Source organism: Heterocephalus glaber, unplaced genomic scaffold, assembly GCF_053883595.1.
Source record: "Heterocephalus glaber isolate CG9 unplaced genomic scaffold, H.glaber_assembly_v1.0 deba00001606, whole genome shotgun sequence".
Classification (NCBI taxonomy): domain Eukaryota; kingdom Metazoa; phylum Chordata; class Mammalia; order Rodentia; family Bathyergidae; genus Heterocephalus; species Heterocephalus glaber.
This window is the reverse complement of record NW_028258377.1, coordinates 2,702,259-2,716,926: the sequence shown is the minus strand read 5'-3', so window position 1 is coordinate 2,716,926 and position 14,668 is coordinate 2,702,259. Positions and strand designations below refer to the sequence as shown.

Genomic DNA, 14,668 nt, shown 5'->3' with positions numbered 1-14,668 from the left:
ACAATGTTGATTTCCTAAAATGAGGGGAGAAGTGTTCCTTGTTTTTTCTGCTTTAAATGTTTGATATAATTTATCAGTTAAAATGTATATGAGCCTGCTGTTGTCATATAGGTAAGTTTTCAAGCTAGGAATATACTTTCTTTAATAGGTGCTATTCAAATTTTATATTTCTTCCAGAGCGAGTTAGTTTCATTAATTTGTCATCCAAGGTACTTGTTAGAAGTTGTCAAATTTATTTTAAAACAGATTTTTGAAATATGCTTTCTATATCCTTTTAAATTCTGTAAAATCTGTGGTAATGTCTCCTAGGTCTTGATATTTTAATTTATAAAATGTGTAATTGATATTGTGTAATAGGAAGTAAAAGTCTAAAGGAGCAGGGGAAGTGGGAAAGGTAGGGGAAAGGAAAGAAGGGAAAAAAATATATGAGAAAAGGAAAAAAATGGAAACAAAATCTTTGCAAATAGGGAAGGGTGGAGGGGGTGAAGGGAGGGCAGGGGAAGGGGAAAAATAAATAAGAACCAAGATACTCATGTAATGGTACAAGATCCCAATGATGTCTGTAAATGTATTTTATACCTAAAATGTACCAATAAACTTAATGGGGGGGGGGATGTGAAGTCTAGAATATTACCTATGCAATATATTAATTTCCTACACTTCTTCAGAAATCATTGTTTTTAAACCATCAATACTAGAAATAGTTTCATACTGCATGAGTAAATACTGCATAACTAAATCATATGAGTATCAGGATACACATATACAAAGTCCATCAAATATATATTTAAATTTGTAGAGTATAAGGTACTCTACTACTTTATACAAAGCAAAATTATTTATTTCCTTAAAAGTTTACCATTAATCTCAATTCTAGCCAATTTAAAACTTTTTAGAAGCCAGATGCATAGTTTTTCTTTTCACAAAAGCTATTTTTCCAAATATTCCCTAACATCACCGATGCAATTTCTCCAGACTGGTAAGCTTTAAAAATGTTTCTAATGAATAGACCACACAGAAATTACTATCTACTTAGTCTGGTTTATGTTTTATTATAAACTTTTTAGTAAATGAAACTAATAGTCAATTAGTCATTGCCTATTCATCTACTCCACAATTTCTCACCCATCCATCCTCCAATATTTACTTAACTCCTGTATGTAACAGGCAATGTTCTGGGGCCCTGGAGAAGCAAAGTAAAACATATGCCTTCAAAGAGTTTATAGTCACTGGAGATTCAGGGTGAACAAGGAAAAAAATCCTTTCTCAATTATCTTGCAGTCTAGAAAAAATATAGGCAAATAAATGGAAAATTATTACAGTCCATATTAAGACCGTGTGACAGGAATAAGTTATGGGTGCTATGGAAATAGACAGGGAAGCTAATTGTGTAGAGGCATATCAAAGAAGCAATCAGAAAAAATGCAGTTAAAAATTGAGCCTCTAGTACAAAATCTAAGTCAGTCAAAGAATGTGGGGCTTCTAGATACAGGTAATGGCAAGAAAATCCAAAAGGAAAAATCATAATACATACTTTTAAACCCTGAGACACAAGGAGTGAAGGAACCACAAAGAGTCTGTACTAGGGGATGCAGAGGTCAGATAGCTAGTGGAGAGAGATGATGCTGTGTACTACAAGTATTATATATATTCACTATTATTTCATCTATATTGTTTACATTTATATTGTTTATAAAGCTGAATGATTCTTGGAAGTATTTCTTACAACTGCACATGATTCTACAATTACCTCTCCAAAATGTTTAACCTCAGCTAAGTAGGGATTTTTGACAAAAATAAATTAGAATTTTTGTGCAACATTCAGTAATAATTTTATGAGTATGGGATTTAGGTAAGGAATTAGCATTAATTAAATCCAAATTAACAACAGCAGAAATATAATTATATATTTATAGAAAGTGGTTATCTATTCTGGATGTTATCCCACAAGGAAAAGTTAAAACCAATCTGAAATTGTATCAGTCTGGGTGGCTAGGTGGTATGGTAGAAAGAATGAGAACTTTACATCAGCTTCAACCTAGGACTGGCACTTAACCTTGTAGAAAGTCTTTTAACCCAAAGTTTGTAAAAAGAAAAAATATTTTATGATTTAAACAACATGGTCCAACCAGTGGCTTGCTTGCCTAGAAGGCAATAAGTGAAGAGAAATTCTTTTGTGCTTAAGATTAAAATATATAATATAATTAATGTATATAAGTAACCAAATATCTTTTAAAATATATTTTACAGGCATGTTCAATCTGTGGACCACAGATTGGACACATATGCAAAAAATGTATGTAAGAATATGAGACATAGGGAAGACTCGAATAAAAATTGATCCAAGGGCCTACTATATGATTCAAAGAGATTTCCAGTGAATTTACCATTTGTTGTACAGATGGCCAGCACTAACCTTGGAAAGCTGAGGGTGATCAATGAAGACTGTGTTATACATTCCAGTATGGACATCTATAATACCATGATACATGCTTTTAATATCCTGAGACAAATGCAGTACACTCAGCCTCATATGATGATGCCTTCCCCATATCCAGATCAATGCACTGCTCTAGTTTCTTATATATGAAAGATTGGAACTAAAGGGGAATGATTGAACTTTCAGAGTGTTAAAATGTCCCTTACTCAGTGGACAATGTCATCTGCAACTGTGCACATCCTAGCAGGAATTTTGAGGTATGAGACTGCATTATTAACTATGGCACACTTTTCTCTGTTCATTTAGTTTTTTTTTAAGAACTTAAAACTGACATAGAATAAAATACACATATGGACAGTAGGCAATTTGTTAAGTGTTGACACATGTATACACCTGAGAAACCATCACCATAATCACAATAATAATTGATTCTTTGAATAATTGATAATGTAAAATAGGAAGAAAAGGTCCAAAGGGGTAGGGGTAGTGGGAGGGGCAGGGGAAAGGAAAGAAGGGAAAGGAAAAATGATGAGAAATGGAAAAAATGGAAATAAAGTCTTTGTAAATAGGGAAGGGTAGAGGGCGTGAAGGGAGGGCTAGGAATGGGGAAAAAATAAGAACCAAGATGCATTATGTAAAGGTACAATTCCCAATGAGAAATGTAATTGTGTTGTATACCTACAATGTACCAATAAAAGAATTTAATACAAAAAAAATACAAAAAAAATAATTGATTCTTTTCACTCTGTGTAATATTCTTACCTCTCCTTCCTACCCCCTCCTCTTCACCCTCTCCAAGAAAGCAATGATTTGAATTTCTCAGAATTTTATATTAATGGAAAATATGCTGGTATTTATCTAGTTTCTTTCACTTGTAATCACTATTTTCAGATTCATCCATGTTACAGTGTTTATCAAGAGCTCATTGCATCTCACTGCTTAACAGTTTTTCATTATGTGAATATGCCCCATTCTATACACATACCTGTTGACATTTGAGTTGCTCCTACATTTGAGCTATTACAGTTAAACCTGCTATGAACATTTGTATGTAAGTCTTTGATATGTTACATGTTACATATATACTTTATTTTTAAATAAACTGCCAAACTACAACAAACAAGCATGTAGTTTTACATTACAATCCGAAATGTGAGTTTCAGCTGCTCTGCAGTTCAACAATACACAGCATGAACAGTCCTTCTCATTTTAATTATTCTTACAGATGTCTAATGGCATCTCTATGTAGTTTTACTTGCATTTCTCTAAAAACTAATAATTTTAAGCATCTTTTCATGTACTTACTTGCCATGTGTATAGCTTCTTTGGTAAAGTACATATTCAAAATATGAAGAAGAGGAAGGGAACTAGAAGAACGGTATATAAGGAGGAGGATCATGAAGAGGAAGAGGAGAGGAATAGGAGGAGGGATCAGGAAGAGAAAGTGAAAGGAAAAGAGGAAAAGGGAAAAGGAAAAAAGAGGGAAAAAGTAATAGCAGGAAGAGGAGAAGGAAGAAGGAGAAGAAGAGGAGTAGGGGCAGGAGCAGCAGCAGTTCTTCACATACGAGCTGGGCGTGGTGTCTCATGCCTGTAATCCCAGCACTTGAGAGGCTGAGGCAGGAGGATCTCCACGGATTCGAGGCCAGCTTGGGCTATATAGCAAGACCCTGCCTCAAAAAACAAACAAACAAAAAAGGTGATCCTAAAATCCTTTGGTAAAATAAGGAGCACTACAGCAAATATCTACCACATATCTAAAAGGAAAGAGAATATGTGTATATATTTAGTTGTTTACAAGTAAAATGACTTCAGAGAAACACACAAGGCTCTTGATATACTGGTTGCCTCTACCATAAGGAGGGTCACTGGGTAGATGGGGCACAGAGGTCACAGGAAGACTTTTCACTGCATCCACTATCTTTTGAATTTTCAGCCATGTACCGTATTTTACTTTTACAAAAAATTAAATCTCCGGCCCAGAGGAAGAGGCTTCCCGGGCACCACTCCCCTTGCCACTCCCAGCCCAGAGGAAGGGGCTTCCTGGCCACCATCCCTCCTGCCACTCCCGGCCCAGAGGAAAGGGCTTTTGGGCCACCATCTGTCCCGCCACTCCCAGCACACAGGAAGGGGCTTCTGAGCTGCCGTCCCACTGCTCCTAGTCCAGAGGAAGGGGCTTCTGGGGCACCATCCAGCCCATCACTCCTGGCCCAGAGGAAGGGGCTTCCCAGGGACCATCCCCCCTGTCACTCCCAGCCCAGAAGAAAGGGCTTTGGGCCACCATCTGACCCAACGCTCCCAGCCCAGAGAAAAGGGCTTTTGGGCCGCCTTCTGTCCCACCACTCCCGGCACAGAGGAAGGGGTTTCTGGGCCACCATCCCAACCACCGCTCCCGGCCCCAGTCCCACCTCTCCCAGCTCAGAGGGGGTGAGCCATGCGGGCACCAACAGCACCCCCACCAGCCCCTCAGTCAAAATGAAAAGGCATGTAAATAAGTCTCAAATCCAGACTTCCAGATTACCTGCAGCAACCCCAAAGGGAAATGAGATGGACCATTCTGATACTCAACCACCTGGACCCACTAAACTGGCAACAAAAGGGGATCTGGAAAAAAGGAAATCAGAAATAATTTCTCAGATAACAGGAGAAATTGTGCCCCTAATGCAAGACACGATTAATAAATCTAGAGAGGAGCTGAGGAACATGATGGAATCCCAACATAAGAAACAAATGGAATCCATAAAATAGATGCAAATAGATTTCCAAGAGATGAAAAACTCCATTGAAAGCCTACACAGCAGAATGAGCCAATGTAAGGACAGAATTTCAGATATAGAAGATAAGAATGCATTTAGTGACCAGGAAAAGAAAACTGCTTTAAAATTATAAGGAAACATGAGAAATCAATCCAAGCAGCTGCCAGACGATGCAAACAATAATAATGTAAGACTGATTGGAGTCAAAGAAGAAACAGGAGAGAGTGCAGATGACATAAAAAAAACCCTTCACAGAAGGAATGGCAGAAAACTTCCCAAGCAAGGGGAAAGAACCTGACATACAGATAAGTGAGACATATAGGACTCCAAATAGCCTTGATCAAAACCAATCTATACATAGGCATATAATTGTCAAGATCCCAGAAACTCAACAGAAGAACAAAGTTCTACAAGCAGTTAGAGAAAAGAAACAAATCACATACAAAGGAAAGCCCATCAGAATCACAGCAGACTTCTCAACACAAACCATCAAGGCAAGAAGAGCTTGGAGTGACATATTCCAAGCCCTAAAAGAAAACAGCCTCCAACCCAGACTGATGTACCCTGCTAAACTATCTTTCAAAATGGATGGAGAAGTAAGATACTTTCATGACAAAGACCACCTTAGGAACTTCGTGAATACCAAACCAGCACTCCAAAGAATTCTACACAAGAGCCTAGGAACAGACATTGAGGATCACAACCCCAGGAAGCAAAGCAGAATGAACCCATCTGGCATGACAAGAAATTAAATGGAAAGGGGGAGAACCCAACAAAAAGAAAAAGTCGTGGCAATGACAAGTCAATACGTTTCAGTTATAACCATCAACGTTAATGGTCTCAACTCACCAATCAAAAGAAATAGACTGGCAGAATGGGTCAAGAAGCAAAATCCAACAATATGCTGCATACAAGAAACACACTTAATTCAAAAGGAAACTCATAGACTGAAAGTTAAAGGGTGGAAAACAATACTCCATGTGACAGGAACCCAAAAAAAAGCAGGAGTAGCTATTGTCTTGGCAGATCAAGTAGATTTCAAACCAACACTAATTAAGAGAGATGAAGAAGGACACTACATCCTTGTAAAGGGAAGAATCCAAGAGGAAGAGATGACAATCATAAATATCTATGCACCAAACACTACTGCACCCAACTATATAAAACAAATACTAATGGACATGAAAAGCCATATATGCACTAATACAATTGTAGTGGGGGACCTCAACACCCCACTGTCACAAATAGATAGATCAACTAGACTAAAAATAAGTAATGAAATACTAGAACTCAATCAAACTCTTGAACAAATGAACTTAACAGATGTTTAGAGAGTCTTCCACCCCACAAAATCAGAATACACATTCTTCTCAGCTGCACATGGGTCATTCTCCAAAATAGACCACATACTCACACATAGAACATGTTTAAGTAAGTGCAAAGGAATTGAAGTTATCCCTTGTGTATTATCAGACCATAGTACAATGAAACTGGAGATCCATAGCAAAAGAAACTGGAAAAATTTCATAAACACGTGGAAATTGAACAACACACTTCTGAATAACCAATGGGTCACACAGGAAATTAAAGAAGAAATCAGACAGTTCCTTCAATTAAATGACAATGACAATACAACATATCGGAATCTATGGGACACAATGAAAGCAGTCTTATGAGGGAAATTCATAGCAGTGAATATGCATATTAGGAAAACAGAATGAGCCCAATTAAACAACCTGATGCTGAACCTCAAGCTTCTAGAAAAAGAAGTGCAAGACAACCCCAAAGCTCATACAAGGGAGGAAATTATAAAGATCAGAGTAGAAATCAATGCAATGGCGACTATGAAAACGATACAAAAAATCAACAAAGACAAGAGTTAGTTCTTCGAAAAAATCAACAAAATTGACAAACCCTTAGGCAACTTTACCAGAAAAAGGAAAGGAAAGGCCCAAATCCATGCAATTAGAAATGAAAGGGGTGAAATTACAACAAACCCAGCAGAAATCCAGAGGATCATCAATACCTACTTCCAGAACCTATATGCCAATAAGATGGAAAACACAGAAGAAATGGACAGATTCCTAGATACATATGAATTACCAAAGTTGAATGAAGAAGACCTAAATATTTTGAAGAACCCAATATCAACCAAGGAAACTGAAAATGTAATTAAAAACTTATCAACTAAGAAAAGCCCAGGCCCTGATGGCTTCACTGCTGAATTCTACAAGACATTTAGAGAGGAACTGCTGCCACTACTGTTTAAACTCTTCAATGAAATTGAAAGGGAACCAATACTCCCAAATTCATTCCTGGAAGCAAGCATCACCTTGATCCCCAAAGCAGAGAAAGACCCAACCGAAAACAAGAACTATAGGCCAATCTCACTCATGAACATAGATGCAAAAATCCTTAATAAGATACTGGCAAATAGAATGCAGAAGATCATCAAGAAGATCTTACACCCTGATCAAGTGGGATTTATCCCAGGGATACAGGGATGGTTCAACATATGCAAATCAATCAATGTAATACACTATATCAATAGAACCAAGGACAAAAACCATAGGATTATCTCCATAGATGCAGAAAAAGCATTTGACAAAATCCAACACGCATTTATGATAAAAACCTTACAAAAAATTGAAACAGATGGTCTCTACCTCAATCTGATAAAAGCCATCTATGAAAAACCAACAACCAATATCATACTAAATGGTCAAAAACTGAAATCCTTCACACTAAAATCAGGAACAAGACAAGGATGTCCACTATCACCACTCTTGTTCAATATAGTTCTGGGAACATTAGCCACGGCAATTGGACAAGAGAAAGAAATAAAAGGAATAAAGACAGGTAATGAAGAAGTCAAATTGTCTGCATTATTTGCAGATGACATGCTACTCTATATAGAAGAACCCAAGAACTCCACCAAAAGTCTTCTAGACTTAATAAACAAATTCAGTCAAGTAGCTGGTTACAAGGTCAACACCAAAAATCAAAAGCTTTCCTCTTCACAAATGACAGACTCACTGAGAGAGAAATAGGGCAAATAACTCCTTTCACAATAGCATCCAAAAAACGGAAATACCTAGGAATCATCCTAACGAAAGAAATCAAAGACCTCTTCTCTGAAAACTATGGCACTCTGAAAAGAGAGATTGAAGATGATATCAGAAAATGAACAGACATCCCCTGCTCCTGGGTAGGAAGGATTAATAGAGTGAAAATGGCCATACTTCCAAAACTGCTATATAGATTTAATGCAATTCCAAATGAGATCCCAGCACCACACTTCATAGACCTTGAGAAAACAATCCAAAAATTCATTTGGAACAAGAAGAGACCCAGAATAGCAAAAGCAATTCTAGGTAACAGAGACATGGCAGGGGGTATCACACTCCCCAACCTACAACTCTACTACAAAGCTACTGTGATAAAAACAGCATGGTACTGGCAAAGAAACAGACTTGAGGACCAGTGGAACAGATTAGAAGATCCAGAAACAACGCCAGACACACTCAGCCATCTCATCTTTGACAAAGGACCCAAACACCCTCACTGGAGGAAAAGATAGCCTCTTTAATAAATGGTGCTGGAAAAATTGGGCTTCAACTTGCCAAAGATTAAAACTAGACCTGTATCTCTCACCATGCACTAAACTAAAATCAAAATGGATTCAAGATCTAAATATTAAAATAGAAACTCTGAACCAGTTGGAACAGAGGTTAGGTAGAACCCTTGAAGACATCGGTGTAGGAAAAGATTTTATGAACAAAACCTCAGTTGCCCGTGAACTAGCACAAACAATCAACAAGTGGAATCTCTTCCTACTAAAAAGCTTCCGCACAGCAAGAGAAACCACCAGCAGTGTGAAGAGACAACCCACAATGGGGGAAAAAATCTTCACCTGCTTTTCCTCAGACAAAGGTCTACTATCTCGAATCTATAAAGAACTTCAAAAGATCAGACCTCCCAAATTTAAAGACCCAATCCAAAAATGGGCATCTGAAATGAACAGACATTTCTCAGACAAAGAAGTAGAAATAGCAAATAAATACATGAAAAAAATGTTCATAAATACATGAAAAAATGGTCAACATCACTGGTCATTCGAGAGATGCAAATGAAAACAATGCTGGGATTCCACCTCACTCCAGAAAGAATGGCTGCTATTATGAAATCAACCAATAACAAATGCTGGCAGGGCTGTGGGGAAAGAGGAACCCTGCTCCACTGCTGGTGGGAGTGTAGACTGGTGCAAGCACTGTGGAAATCAGTATGGAGATACCTCAAAGAACTAGGACTGGAAGTCCCATTTGACTCCACTATTCCACTGCTGGGGATCTTCCCCAAAGAATTAAAAGAATCATACCAAAGTTATATATGTGCACCCATGTTCATAGCGGCACAGTTTGTGATAGCTAAAACTTGGAAACAGCCCAAATGCCCATCAACTGGAGACTGGATAAAGAAAATGTGAGGGTTTTTTATAAAATGGAGTACTACTCAGCCATAAAAAGTGAGAAATTAGAGACATTTATAGCTAAGTGGATCCACATTGAGGCAATACTCTTAAGTGAAATAAATAGGACACACATGTATAAATACCAAATAGTTTTTCTGGTGTGAGAATCTGAAAGTGTATATAAGGACTAAAACGTATAATAGGTAATGTGAAATAGGAAGAAAAGGGGCAAAGGGGAAGGGAGTGGGAGGGGTAGGGGAGAGCATAGAAGGGAATGGGATTAATATGAGAAAATGGAAAAATATGAACAAAATCTTTGTAAATAGGAAGGAATGGAGGGGTTGAAGGGAGGGCTGGGCAACGGTGAACAATAAGAACCAAGAGAGATTATGTAAAAGTGCAAATTTCCAATGATGAATGTCATTATATTGTATACCTAAAATGTACGAATGATTAGAATGAATAATTGATAATGTAAAATAGGAATAAAAGGTCCAAAGGGGTAGGGGTAGTGGGAGGGGCAGGGGAAAGGAAAGAAGGGAAAGGAAAAAATGATGAGAAATGGAAAAAATGGAAATAAAGTCTTTGTAAATAGGGAAGGGTGGAGGGCCTGAAGGGAGGGCTAGGAATGGGGAAAAAATAAGAACCAAGATGCATTATATAAAGTTACAATTCCCAATGAGAATTGTAATTGTGTTATATACCTACAATGTAGCAATAAAAGAATTTAATACAAAAAAAAAATAAAATAAATAAAATTTTAAAAAAATAAAAAAGCAGAGCCGGGGATTTAGCTCAGTGGTTTTGCCACCTGCTGCGCAAACGCAAGGGCCCAAGTTCAATCCCTGGTACCAAAAAACAAACAAAACAAAAGCAACACAGATATTAGGATAAAATATTTGCAATAGATAAATCTGACAAAGAACTTATTTGCAAGTTATATTTAACTCTTGCATCTCAATAATAAACAATCTTCCCAAAATAGGGAAAGGATAATTAAGTTAGAAATGCAGATGGCACATAGAAACACAAAAAGATGCTCAAATAACTAATCACAGGGGAAATGCAAATGCAAACTAAAACTACAATGAGATACCACTCCACTGCTATTAAAAGAACTAAAGTTGAAAATACTGACAAGTGTTGGCAAGGATGTAGAACTAAAAGTCTTGTACAGTGCTAATGGGAAGTAAAACAGTATAACCACTTTGGGTAACTGGTAGTTTATTATGAAGTTTAAAGATATACAAATATCACTCCTGGGTATTTATACAACACAAAAGACTTATAAAACAATGTTCATGCTTCTTGCTCTCTCCAAAACACTACACTATGAAACATCCTTTCTCTTTCTACATTCAACCTCTTTCTCTCTCAACTAAATCCTTCCTACTGCTTTTTAAACATGCTTAATTCTTTCCTATATGGAAACATGTAAACACATTATGGTGGTCTCATAATCCATCCAGCTTCCACCTCATTTCTTTCTTTCTGAACTACTCCAAACAGTTTTTTACACTAACTAGATTCGTTTCCTCACCTCCAACTGCTCCTTAAGCCAATGCCTAATTACTGTCCTATTGCTCCATTAAGATAATTTCTAATTCAGCAACAACCACTGTGACCCAAGCTAGCGAATGCATCTCAGGCTTCATATTATCTCAAGAGCAGCATTCAACTCTAATGGCATTCTCTTCCTTTGTTCCCAAGACACCAAACTTCTCTGCACTGAACTGTCTGCAAACAAAAGAATCAAGACACTGCTGTACTAGAGTTCCTCAAGGCTCAATCTTAAATACTCTTTTCTTTTCACTCTATATTCTCATTGTAGATGTTACAGTTCATAACCTGGTTTTATTTAATTAACCATCTACCTGGAAATGACTGACAAACTCTAACCACTTCTTTTAAACTCAAGGTTAAGAATTACATCTTTAAAGAGACTGTAACTTACTCACATCATTTAAACGTGAATAGTTCAGAAGACGTAAATAAAAACATGGTATGCACAAATGTTCTCTAATTAATAGTTTAATATTGTCTTAAGGTAGTGACATATTCTAGTGGAAAAAGAACAAGAGTCCTTCCTGTGGCCTCAATTTCAATAGATGATGATATTATAAGGATTATGAGTAATGGACATGAGTGAGTCCAGACCATACGATTACCTCAAAAGTGGGTGACTGACACTGCAAATTACCTTGTCTTTAGTGGCACTGATATAGAGGGTAATAGCGAAAATCACTCCATCCAGTAAAAAAGAGCAAGGTAAGAAGAATCAGTGAGTAAAACTATCATTGTCCTATCTTTGGAACAAGATCCCAGACAGAGGATGGAGTTTTGGTGATCCAGTTTAAAAAAGCAAGAACCAGAAAAAGTATAACTAAAGGCAGAGGAAAAGACCCAATGGCAGAAATGGAATATAAAATCAGAAACTAAAGCTGAAATTCACTGATCTAGATTGACCACTCCCAATGAGGGAAAGCAGAAGGGAGACTCAGTGTGACCATGAGTACTCTAGGTTCACCCCAACTCTCCATATACAAAGTTAACAGTATCAAATTATTCAAAATTCATAACAATAATCTACTTGGACATTTTAAAAAGCTACAAAAGGAGCCTCTGGAAGTTTTCACTATAAAGAAATTACAATGAAATTAGCATGTTGCTTATCTAAGGAGATAAGCATTAAATATTATGCACTGTACATACATATGAAATATTACATGGTACCCCCACTAATATGTAAAATGTATGTATTTTATGTATCAGCTAAAAATTATTTAAAATTTTAAAATATTTAAAAATATTCCAAACTATAATTCCTATAAAGTGCTTAATATCTGACCTATCTTAACCAAGACTAACCAAAAAGAAAAACAAAAAAGAAATCCAAACACCAGTACTAAAAATGGAAACACTGGTACTCTTAAAACCAAATGTACACTGGGCATAGTGGGCATGTCTATAATTCCTGCACAATGGGAAGCTGAGGCAGGAGCACTGCAAGTTCAAGTACCACCTGGACAACTTACCAAGATCCTATCTCAAAATACAAAATAAATGTAGCTCAGTATTAGGGCACTCCTGAATTTGACTCCAATAAAACACACACACACACACACACACACACACAAAGAATATGTACTTATGAATGTTAAGGACTAGTAATGGAATTTTGAGTCATAGGACCTCTGTTCTCATTCCAGTTTTTCCTTTTTGAAGGTTGGTAAACCCCCTTGAGCTTCAATTCCTCACTTATGGAATTCCTCACTTATTGAACCATAAATAATACTTATTTAACCCACCTTACACTTGTTTAAAAAATGAAATTATGTATTGCATGCAAAATTATTTTCTAACATGCAATAATAAATATCCCATAAAGAAGCCATTTATTGTTAATACTGAAAGTAGACATGATTACTGACTATAAAAAGAGTAAGATTAAATAACACTTAGGAGTTCTGAATGAACTAATATGTGAAAATATCATACTACATCCTAAAATGTGTAACAGCCACTAATAAGATTCAAGGATTTTTTCATGCTATTTAGAAAGAAGTCCCCAAGGGCTCTTACTACAAACCAGTGAGTAAATAAGAAACATTCAAATCACATGGATGGAAAAATTTCTATATTAAGTAAGAATGCCTAGTCATAAAAAGGAATAATATTTTCTGCAAGGAGAATTCCTGTCTCAGTTCTTCTATACCACAAAAATTATGGTGCATCTGAGCCTGTGATACTATGTATAGGTCAGATTTTTCATTTCCAAATTTTAAAAATTCAACCTGGAAAAGGTTGAGATTAAAAAAAAACAACCAGAACTGACACTCCTAAGGAGGATATAATAAAAACATTAATTCTCTTAAAAACATAACGGTCAAGAGTTACATGTTAATAAAACCACAGAAATTATGAATACCATGAACACAAAATTATTCAAAGAATGAAAAATTCTTTAATATTTGAAAAAGAAAGTTTGGAGGAAAAGAAATTAACAACTTCACCGAGGCACACATGCTGTTGGTTCACCACCAGTAACACAGGGAATTTATTATTTCAATTACCCTCCTAAGAATAAAAAAACAAGCTATTCCAGAAGTAAAAAATAAAGGAATAAATGATCTGCCCACTTGGGGTAAGCTGATTTTTTCAGGGGGAGGGGGTGTACTTCGGATTAAACCCAGGGCATTCTCACTGAGCTATGTCCCAAGCCTGTTTTCTTAATTATATTTTGAAACAGGGTCTTGTTGAATCGCTAAATTACCCAGGCTTGGCTGTAATATAGGATCTTCCTCCCTCCATCTCCCAGAGTACTGGAATTAGAGGCATGCTTTGGACAAATAGTTTAGGCACAGTGAGCCACTCTTATCATTTAGGTAAAGTTTTACATCAGTCCAGAAAGCTTTACCATTTGCATCCTGCTTCCAATGAAAGTTATCCTTACATACATGTTTCTAAAGAGAGCAGTCTTAGACTGCTATATTAATTGTTTCCTGCACATAAAGCAATAACAAGCCATTATTAAAACAGTCAATACAACTACTGGCCTGACCTCACCTAAAATGGCCTATCTCCTGTTTATATGAATAGGAGATAACAAATTAAAAGTAATTCAAAGGAACTAGTATGTAAAAGAAAATGTACTAAATAATATTTTTTTGAAATATGCATCATTGCAAATAATAGCAGAGTAAGAATGTTTGAAAATTAATTCAATCTCAGAATCATATACTGGTACATTTGAAGTTTAGGGCCCACTAGGGTGAATCTTGATAGAATTTTATAACAAAGAAACTCACATTATATAATTTGAAATGTAATCATTTATGGTCAGTTGCTACTGGGGAAAAACTAATGGGCAGTGTTACAATGAGTCCCTAATCAGTGAAGAATCAAAAGATAAAATTTTAAATATAATAAGACTTGGCATCCAAAGTTACAGTTAATAGGGCTATGCGTGTAACCCAGGCCAGGCACTTGCTTAGCATGTGCAAA

At 36.5% G+C, this 14,668-nt stretch overlaps 1 protein-coding gene across 3 annotated transcripts in view; it reads right to left on the bottom strand.

Annotated features, from left to right (window-relative positions):
- The window catches only part of Dtwd2 (DTW motif tRNA-uridine aminocarboxypropyltransferase 2), a 90,891-nt gene that overhangs the window by 9,821 nt on the left and 66,402 nt on the right, over positions 1-14,668 (bottom strand). Inside the window, exons 5-6 of one of the 3 annotated variants that reach the window (XR_015444715.1) lie at positions 4,959-5,041; positions 2,417-4,107 (exon numbers count right to left, since the gene is read on the bottom strand). The exons of 1 other annotated variant lie outside the window; for it this stretch is intronic. Coding sequence is in view for 1 of the 2 variants with exons in the window: in XM_087194681.1 (XP_087050807.1) it covers positions 4,023-4,107; positions 4,959-5,041 (168 nt within the window). In the remaining variant the exon portion in view is untranslated. The remainder of the gene's footprint in view (positions 1-2,416; positions 4,108-4,958; positions 5,042-14,668) is intronic. One more of the 3 variants, XM_087194681.1, reaches the window with a different exon arrangement.